This window comes from Mycteria americana, chromosome 5 (assembly GCF_035582795.1).
Source record: "Mycteria americana isolate JAX WOST 10 ecotype Jacksonville Zoo and Gardens chromosome 5, USCA_MyAme_1.0, whole genome shotgun sequence".
In the NCBI taxonomy this organism is placed as follows: domain Eukaryota; kingdom Metazoa; phylum Chordata; class Aves; order Ciconiiformes; family Ciconiidae; genus Mycteria; species Mycteria americana.
Genome location: NC_134369.1, coordinates 12,573,664 through 12,582,325, shown reverse-complemented (window position 1 = coordinate 12,582,325; position 8,662 = coordinate 12,573,664). Strand labels below are relative to the sequence as shown.

General features: G+C 50.3%; 2 protein-coding genes across 3 annotated transcripts; one reads left to right on the top strand and one right to left on the bottom strand.

The window, feature by feature from the left end:
* Positions 1-216: 216 nt before the first annotated feature.
* LOC142410148 (uncharacterized) lies at positions 217-3,496 on the bottom strand. Of its 2 annotated transcripts, XM_075502161.1 has the most exons (4): positions 3,231-3,412; positions 1,907-2,057; positions 1,510-1,771; positions 217-1,371 (listed from the first exon to the last, which is right to left on the bottom strand). In XM_075502161.1, exons 3-4 carry the CDS (start codon positions 1,641-1,643, stop codon positions 813-815), a joined length of 693 nt encoding a protein of 230 aa, XP_075358276.1. In that variant the 5' UTR covers positions 1,644-1,771; positions 1,907-2,057; positions 3,231-3,412; the 3' UTR covers positions 217-812. The 2 variants fall into 2 exon arrangements, 1 of the variants encoding a protein (XP_075358276.1); XR_012775846.1 differs by having other exon boundaries at positions 217-1,771; positions 3,384-3,496.
* On the top strand, positions 3,409-4,874 carry ADM (adrenomedullin). The gene is made up of 3 exons (XM_075502160.1): positions 3,409-3,519; positions 3,819-3,959; positions 4,474-4,874. The coding sequence occupies exons 1-3, from the start codon at positions 3,422-3,424 to the stop codon at positions 4,781-4,783; spliced, it is 549 nt and encodes a 182-aa protein (XP_075358275.1). The 5' UTR covers positions 3,409-3,421; the 3' UTR covers positions 4,784-4,874.
* Positions 4,875-8,662: the final 3,788 nt, after the last annotated feature.

The window sequence follows — 8,662 nt, the reverse complement described above, 5'->3', positions numbered from 1 at the left end:
GAGGCAGCATCCAGAGGAGACCATGCACTTCAGAGGAGAGCCCAGTCTTGCTGAACTGTGTGGCATTGCCTCACAACAATAGTTTGTAATATTTCCATGGAACATTCTGTGTAACTTTTTTTGAAATGGAAATAACACACTATTTACGAAATAATTGTTTAAAAGGGGCCACTGTTACCTCATAGTATAAATTCAGTGACTATTGCTCCTTTCCAAACTGCAGAGGAATGCAAGTGCTTAGGAAGAACAAAATGAGCATCTGAACAAAGAACACGGTGTTTTGTGTTACATTTGAACCAGCTTTACCTGCGGAAGCCCTTTCACAAATCACATCAGCAACAAAACGACAATTTATGTGCCAAAGTTTGCCACCTTAATGAATTAGAACGAGATCATTTTGTATTACTAAAATGACAGTTGTAGTCAGTATGGAAGTCACATGTGAGTTGCATTACTACTATTGTTACTGTTCCTTAACTAACATAGAATTCTTTCTGCATTGTTTCTCTAAGAGTATACAAAATGCACTTCCCGTTTAGCCAAGGATTTTAATGAGGGATTTTCCAGCATTTGGGGAAGCGTGTGATTTTTTTACTGGAACAGGAGACTTAATTTGAATCCAAGCAATGCTTATTACACAAAATCCTGCTTTCTCATTCGGAAAAGCTAGACTCAGTTTCAACTTCTGCTGATCAGTGAAACGCTTGAACTCGCTCGAGCCTGAGCTGCCTCATGAGGTCTCTAAAACGCAGTCGTCGTGGTCTGATGCAGTTGTGCAGCTCTGGTCACGATACAGTCCCGTTCCAGACCACCTATTCTCCCATTTCTTCCTCCCTGAGTTTACACCCTAAGCCTGTCGCTCTGTCCATTTCTGCTCCGGAGCACGGTCCGTGGGGAGGGCAGCGGGACTGCGGCTCCGCGGAGCTGCCCGAGCCGGCACCGGCGGGCGGAAGGGACGCGGGGGAGCCCGGGGCCGGCCGGCTCCTCCTGCGCCCCGCGCCTGGGGCAGCCGCCGCGCTGCCCCGATGGCTCTCGGCGCCCCCGGAGCCGCCGCCGCGTCCCGCCCCGCGCTCTGGCCGGGCAGGTGCGGCGGAGGAGCGGATCTGGGCTTGCCCCGGCGGCCAGCTCACGGCCGGGGAAACTGCCTCGCCCCGCGGGAGCCGCGCCGGGGGCTCGGGGAAGAAAGACGGGCCGGCTGGAGGGTGCGGAGGGGAACAGCTGGAGTGAGTGAGGACCTTCCCTGCCGGCGGGTGCCGGCGGAGAGCGAGCGGGACGGAGGGGCGGCAGCCGAACGGGGAGGAGGCTCCCGGGCCAGCCTGCTCCCGTACAGGTAGACGCCGGAGACAGAAGCCTCCAGACGCCTGGACGCTGCTGGCGAGGCAGGGAGGGAGCACCTTAGACCGAGTCAGCCGTGCACAGATAAGTTCCGTCATCCCTTTGCACATACTTCTCCAGGGTGTTGTTATATACCTCGGTTATCTACGAAGGGAGTCACGAGTCCATACTCACCTGATTTTTGAAACGCTTCCCTTGGGGCAAGATGTGAGAGAAACATCTCGCACACGCCAGCTCATTCCTTCTTCCCGAGTGCCTCTCGCTGGGAAGGGGACTCTGACCCCCTGGGCGCAGGTCTCCCGGGGCATTTCCCTTGGTTCCGCTGAATTTGCATTGCGACAAGTAGGTAGAGGTCCACCTGGTGCTGGCTTCCAGCACCCCCTGCGAAGCCGGACCTCTGCATTTCTGAAGCGTCACGGAGCAAGGGTGTTAAAGACTGTGAAAAAGGCACAAAAAGTGGGCAGACTAAGGTTTTGCTGCCGGCCAGCCGGGAGAATGCTGTTAGAGACATGGTCCGGCAAACGTTCATGCACTGGTTTAGCTTTATAACCAGGGAAATAAGTGCACTCACGTATATAGAGGTTTGTGGATCGGGGATAAAACGACGTGCGGGAAGCCTTCCCTGGGGTCCATAACCCCAAGCATGTCAGTAACCCCGTGTTTGCCCCAAAGCAACACCGCTTCCTTTGTTCAAAGGTACAGAAGTGCGCTCCGACCTTCATCTGCCAAAACCATTTAAACTGTGATTTATTGGAATCGATCAACTAAATTAAATACATTTTATTAGATAAAAAAATGCACCCAAGTTGAGTCATAAATATTAATGATGTCTGATTTGTCACCTCCTTACTTATGCAAAGAAGGCTGGCATTCATTACAGTTACTCATTATAATTCACGTTGTCCAAATATGGGTTTATTTTTGGAACTTTGGTATTTGATGGATTCCCATGGATTTTGAAATTGATCGGGTCTAGTTCCTACTCCCCTGCTTCCATCCACCTGAAGTTAAGATGCCTAGAATGAGAAATTCCGCTAAATACATAGATAATTATATATCGGCAGTTAAAAAGTCTGTCCCCAGTAAAAGAGACTGAGGGGCTTATCAGATTTTGCAAGTTATGCCATGACTCGGAATCCATACCTAAAAGCTGTCGTTATGATTAACAAAATACCAAGGGGATTGTTTAAGATAATTTTCAATAATCCTCTTATTTTTACCCTAGTATGGGTTGTCCCCAATCCACGCTAGAATGATTAAGAAGTGCTTGGGATGTGGGGGTGGGGGTGTCAAAGAAAAATCGCCGAGCCGCGCCAAGGTCCACCCACTTCCTCCGCGCTGCTCTGTAAAAGGCAGCGGTGGAGCGCAGCTCGGCAGTGGTTACTTCAGACACACAAAGAAGGAGTTCTCGCTCCTCAGGAAACCCTGCAAATTCGGATCGCTACTACAAGACATTTGTCTCAGTGGATTATCCTCACTGTCAGGTAAGAACCCTTTTTTTCCCCCCCCTCAACACCAACACCAAAAAAACGCTGGGGAGGTGGAGAGGAAGTGAAAATCTACTGAATCTGGACTGTTTTGAAGAGCTTGGAGTTATGCTGCAGAGTCTTGCACTGGCTCTTGGCATCAGCTGCAGTTTACAACCTAAGATCCAGAACTAGCTGGTTCTGCGTGTGAAGTGGGAAGATGAGCTATCAGGGGATAAACTTCCAGGCAGCAAAACACTTGCTGGAGTTTGGAAACGATGCGCCTGATAGCCAGTTCTCTCTAATCTCATGGGTTTGCTAAATCCTAGTGCAAGCCGCTGGGGGTATTCTGGAAATCCTGCTGGTTTTCAGCCGCCTCTGCAAGTAAAACTCTCGACAAATGTAAACTTTGGAGGCTCTGTTATTTACTCTGTGATAAGTTGCTGAGCAAATATTAGCTTCTGGTTCATATCGTACACAAAGTCTCCGGTAGCCTGGGGGCTCTCTGAGGGAAGGAGCTCTCTGGAATCACCAGAAAAAAAGGACAGACCTTACTTGACTTTTATTAGCAACCATGCTTACAATCCTTCTCTTTTCCCTCTACCAGGAGCCCAGCCAGAATGAAACTGGTCCACGTAGCCCTGCTCTATCTCGGCTCCGTGACCTTCTTCGGGGTGGATGCTGCAAGGCTGGACGTAGCGACAGAGTTCAAAAGAAAGTGAGTATCGGAGCGCGCCCTCCTGCCAGCGCCCAGCCCCGCTCCTGAGCTGCGGAGCCTCCGCGCCCCCGCGCCGGGCTCCGGCCGGGATCAGAGGGACTGGATTCCCTGCGGGAATTGCACAGCTCCTAAAAGGCCTCATGCCCTTTCAGGAAACATCCAAAAAAAAAAAACCAAAAACCAAAAAACCAAGAATCTCGGCGCTGGCAAAGATTATCGCCCCTCGAATCTATTTGGTTTGGCTCCCGCCCGGCAGGCTTGTGCTAACAGGCTGTCCTCTTCCCTTGCGCTCCTTTCAGATGGACGAAATGGGCACTGAGCCGAGCCAAGCGGGACGTGAAGCCTTCGGGCGCGCTCCGAGGGCTGGGGGCAGCCGCCGACGTGCAGCCGCTCATACGGACCCAGGACGTGAAGGAGGATCCCCGAGTCTCGCATCCCAGGTAAATTCCAGCCCCTTCTGGGCTCGGGCACTTGCTGGAGGCAGCGGAAAGTTTCAGGGTCCCGTCGTTTCCGGGTGTTTAGGCTTATTATGGCTATAGATCCCCCAAGCCCCGGAGACAGGTCTTTTCCGGGCTGCACATCGCGCTGAGAGCAGCCTCCCGCCTCCCTTTCCCCGCGCTCTTCAGCCGGCGGGAGATAGCAGCGCCTTTACTATGAAAGTCAAATATAAATAGTAACTTGAGCTCTGGATCCATAGATAAAGTAACAGCCATAAAACGGCGGGGCCTCTCCTCCCATCTGCAGCGAGCTCTGCTCTGCGACCAGATCGCCCCTCTCCCGCCGCTCGGCGGAGGGCAGCGCCGGGGGTGGTGGTGGGGCGTTTTGCACCGTCGGGACGGGCCCGACTCCAGCCTGGGGGCTCCCTGGCCGCCCCGCCCCGGGCCCACCGGGTCCCCTCCTCCGGAGCCCCGCGGCGCTTTTCTCATGCCCGCTCTCTCTCTTCCTGCCTCGCAGCAGCCGGGAGGATGCTCACATCCGTGTCAAGCGCTACCGCCAGAGCATTAACAGCTTCCCCCACTTCCAAGCCATCCACCCGGGGTGCCGGTTCGGGACGTGCACGGTGCAGAAGCTGGCCTACCAGATCTACCAGCTGACCGACAAGGATAAGGACGACACCGCCCCCGCCAGCAAGATCAGCCCCCAGGGCTACGGCCGCAGGCGGCGCTCCCTGCCCGAGCGCCGCAGCCCGGCGCGCTCCACCCGGGCCGGGCGGCACCCCCGGACGCAGCGGGCGCAGCCCCTCGCCCCCGTCCTGGGGGTCTGAGCGCCGCACTGCCCGGCCGAGGCCGTCTCGGATGGATGGAGTGAGGCACGGACACTCCGGAGGTCCGCCGCCGCGCGGGAGCCTCCGCTCGGATTCGTGGAGAGCGCCGGTCCGGGCGGGACCCCGGCGCGCCCTCCCTGGGCCCGCGCCCGGCGCGGAGAGACGGCGCGGGGAAGCTGTGAAGGCCGCGTCCCGCTGGGGACGCGCAAGGGTTGCTCCCGCCGCCCGCCGCAGCGGCGGGGCGGTCACGGACTCTTTACCCTCCCCGGGCGAGGCACAGCCGGCTCCCGCGCCCGTCGCCGCCTGGGACTGGAAGAGCCCGGCCCGCGGCCGCCAGAGGCGCCGCTGCCCCGCCGGCCGCCATCTCGCCCCCTGCCCCGCCGCTGCACCCGGGGGGGCCGGGCCTTCCTTGGCGGCGGGCTGCGCTCAGAGCTGCCCCGGCCCCGTCTGCCGCGAGGAGGGGTTGCTCAGGGGAGCCCCGCGGCCGGGGGACAGGCCGGCAGGCGCCGGGCGCTGCGCGGCACCCTCGGGCCCGGGGGCCGCGGCCCCGGCCTCGCCCTCTGCCCCCAAGTGTTTGAGGGTGCGCGTTCAGCCCTCGGCGAGGACAGGTCGCCCACATCTGCTCTACCCTCTGCGTTATCTGCACCCGGCAGGGAATCGGACACTCGTTAGTCCCTGCGGGGACTGGGATATACTTGAACGTCACAGAGAGGAAAAGTGCAATTGTACGTGGTTTTCGTTAATTATAAGTGCGGTGCGTGTGGATCATGAGATACGTATCAATATTTAAGATTGTTCTGTGTCATGTCCTGTTTGTATCTTTTTTTTTTTTGGAAAATATATTTTATTTTTATACGTTTTTATATATATATATATATATATATTGCATAAGGGCATTTTAAAACATTGTATCCCCTCTATTTTTCATATCGTGAATGTCAAAAGTTAAACTCTTTCCATACCCTTTTTTATCTTGCATTCCAGACTGGTGAAAGATGTAGAGAATGTATCAGCTGTTCTCCATGGGTAATATGTGAAATAAAATAAACAATATTACATAAAACAGTTCTGTTATGTTGTCTTTAGTGGGGGCAGGTGGTCAAGATGAATCATTTCTTACTGTGTTCAGTCCTACCCTTACTAACCTAGCGTGGCAGTTCTGTGACAGACTAAAACTCTTCAGTTACAGACTTTGTTAGCAGCCACCTTATCTAGGCAAATCAAGTAAACTCAAAAGCAAGCATGCATCTTAAAATCCCAGGGCAGATCTGTTGAGAAGGCTCTAAGGCCTTTTCTACCCACATGTTCCAGCCAGGGCTGAAACGTGTCACAGCTTGGATTGATCGTGCAAGTTTATTTTTTGCTATAATTAATCAGAGAAACAACTGCACACTTCAACATTGCACAACAAAGTAACAGATTTATTGAGGGAGCACGTTCCAAAAATGGTCATGGCAGCTTCCAAGGTTATTTATGTTGAAGGATTTCCTGGGCCACAGTTCAGGTTAAAGTTAAACGGTGACCGGTTCAGTGCGGGCAGAACATCTTGGCTAAAAGCTTAGCATTAGGGATTTTGTTGTTTTGTTCTTTTTTTTTTGTTCTCTTTTTTTTTCCTCTTAAAAACAAATTCCAACCACAGATCAGAAAACAAATGTGAAACTGAACCCTATGAATGCACCAACAGCACCATCTATGGGTGTCTACTCTTTGCATTCCAAGAAAACAAACTTCCTAAAAACTAAACAAGTGTATTTGAGTAATATCTTGGGTAAAACATACAATTTCCCCTATTTTACAGTATCTCTGAACATAGGTAACATATACAGGAGAGGACTGGGGAACAGCAGCACTAAATGCTGCTAGAATAAATGACGTGGGTGTATTTTTTTACCTAATACTAAATGCCTAAGGGACATATATTTACAAGAAAAATTTAAAAAAACTGGCAATGACGCCTTTCCAGGAATACTGCTGCAAAAAAGCTTGGGTAGGAAACCAGTCGACTAAATACCTGACATATGTTCATAATGATTTTTCTTCCCAAAGTTTTGAAGTTCTGCTCAGAATTGCCTATTTTTAGTCACTTTTCTAAACATTTTCAACTAAGAATTTTAGAATTTTGAGAGGTGGATTTTCCACTTGAAATGTTATTTAAAAAAAAAATGCATATATATTGACACTTGCCAGTTTTCATTACCATCTGTTTGTTAACAGCTGGAAGAGAATTTACATATCTACTGCTGTTGGCCTTTCTGATCCAGATTTTGTAAGATATAAGGGGTGACAGCAAATGCATGATCTTCAGTGCAGATTATAGCTGCCAGCTGGGAAACAAGCAAGTGGCTGTTCTCAAATCATGAAAGAACTTGAAATTAGAATAGTTGCTGCTTATAAGTTTTGGGGTGCTTGTGGTGGGAAATTACAATGTGTAGGTGAAAGCGTGATCCTACTTAAAGTACATAGCACAACCAAAATGACTTCAACAGAACCATACAATTTAATAGCTACAATGTTTTACTTATGGGTTACACAGCTAGCATCTTTCTCATCTAAACTTGGGACACAAGGCTGGATTGGGCTGTTGCGTGGTTAAGTATGTACTTACCAACTAGCTACTTTTGTTTGTATTTATCTTTTCTTCATGTACTGCCAAAACTCATTCCCCACTTGAAATACCTTTTCTTCCCTCCTTTCCCTTTCACTGATAGAAAACACTTCACTCAAAGCTGAAAGATCCTTGGACTAACCGGACAGGGCTAAAACCAGCCAGCTGGTGCTGGATGGCATAATTCTGACTTTACTGGAGCTTAGTAAGTGCAATTTCTGTTTGGAAGGATCAAGAGCACCACCTGCCGTGCTTGTACAGAGAAGCAAAACTCCATAGTTGCAATAAACAGCAACTAAAGAAAAGAAAGATTTTTTTTTAAAATTCCCTCCATCCTCCCCCAAAATCTTTGAAACCATGTCTTTCAAAGTGTAAAGACCAACACTGCTGAAATAGACATGCCGGAAAGTAGTGAGTAGCCCTGTGCCTGGAAGACAGCACGTTCTTTGAATGTATGGAGTTGAAAAGTAAACCCTGGAAATACTATGACCGTGTATTTTAGCTAACCTAGTTAGGCTAGGCTAGATAGGCTGGAGGAGAATGACAGAGCAGGCAGGGACTCTTTCCCATTGCACAGCTAACCCCATATCCCAAACTGAGTTCCAGGTTTTGGGGAACTGGTCTGTAAGGGCTAAAATATATAGAGACAGCATTCTCCGCCCTCATCTGTTTCCGCATGTGTCCCAGGTGAGAGCTGTCCAAGTGAAAGCTCTTCCTCCTGCCCAAGAAGGGAACATTACTGAAGAATTTTGGCTAAGCATCTTTTCACTACGAACATCCCACAAAGCAAAATGTTGAGCACTAGCCTTTAAACAGTAGCTGAAATCCATACGTGAACTAGATTAAAATCTCTGAGGCGTGTGAAGATTTGGAAACCCCTGAGGTTTCAGGGAGAACAAGACTGTGCAACAGTATCAGCCCATGAAAGCAAGCATCCTCTTAAAGTCCTGGAAGTTCAAGAAGAGCTTTATGCTTAGCTCAAGGCCAGCTTGTGCTCTAATGTGACAGATGAGAAGTGGAAGATGTCATCAAATGCCTCCAAAATCAGGAGCATCTGTTTACACAGCATCTTAGTTGAAGTATTCGTTTCTAAGAACAGTCTGGTGTCCCACAGGCCAGCATTTCAAAGGCTGCTTAAAACATTACTATACGTTCTGTTCAAACAAGGTTCTAAATTAGAATTAAGTTTTGCAATGGTAAATATGTATTGGAGCAGGAATTCATCCTTGTCCACCAGTCTGTTCAAGAGCGAATGCCAAAGGAGTGGTCACCAT

What these genes read in the sequence shown, in the direction of transcription:
- LOC142410148 (XM_075502161.1), bottom strand. Translation starts at nt 1,643, where the DNA reads ATGCCCCGGGAGACCTGCGCCCAGGGGGTCAGAGTCCCCTTCCCAGCG. An exon ending in GGAAGCGTTTCAAAAATCAG is followed by an intron (nt 1,372 to 1,509) that starts GTGAGTATGGAC and finishes CTGCCTCGCCAG; the next exon opens with CAGCGTCCAGGCGTCTGGAG.
- ADM (XM_075502160.1), top strand. Translation starts at nt 3,422, where the DNA reads ATGAAACTGGTCCACGTAGCCCTGCTCTATCTCGGCTCCGTGACCTTC. An exon ending in GCGACAGAGTTCAAAAGAAA is followed by an intron (nt 3,520 to 3,818) that starts GTGAGTATCGGA and finishes CGCTCCTTTCAG; the next exon opens with ATGGACGAAATGGGCACTGA. An exon ending in CCCCGAGTCTCGCATCCCAG is followed by an intron (nt 3,960 to 4,473) that starts GTAAATTCCAGC and finishes CCTGCCTCGCAG; the next exon opens with CAGCCGGGAGGATGCTCACA.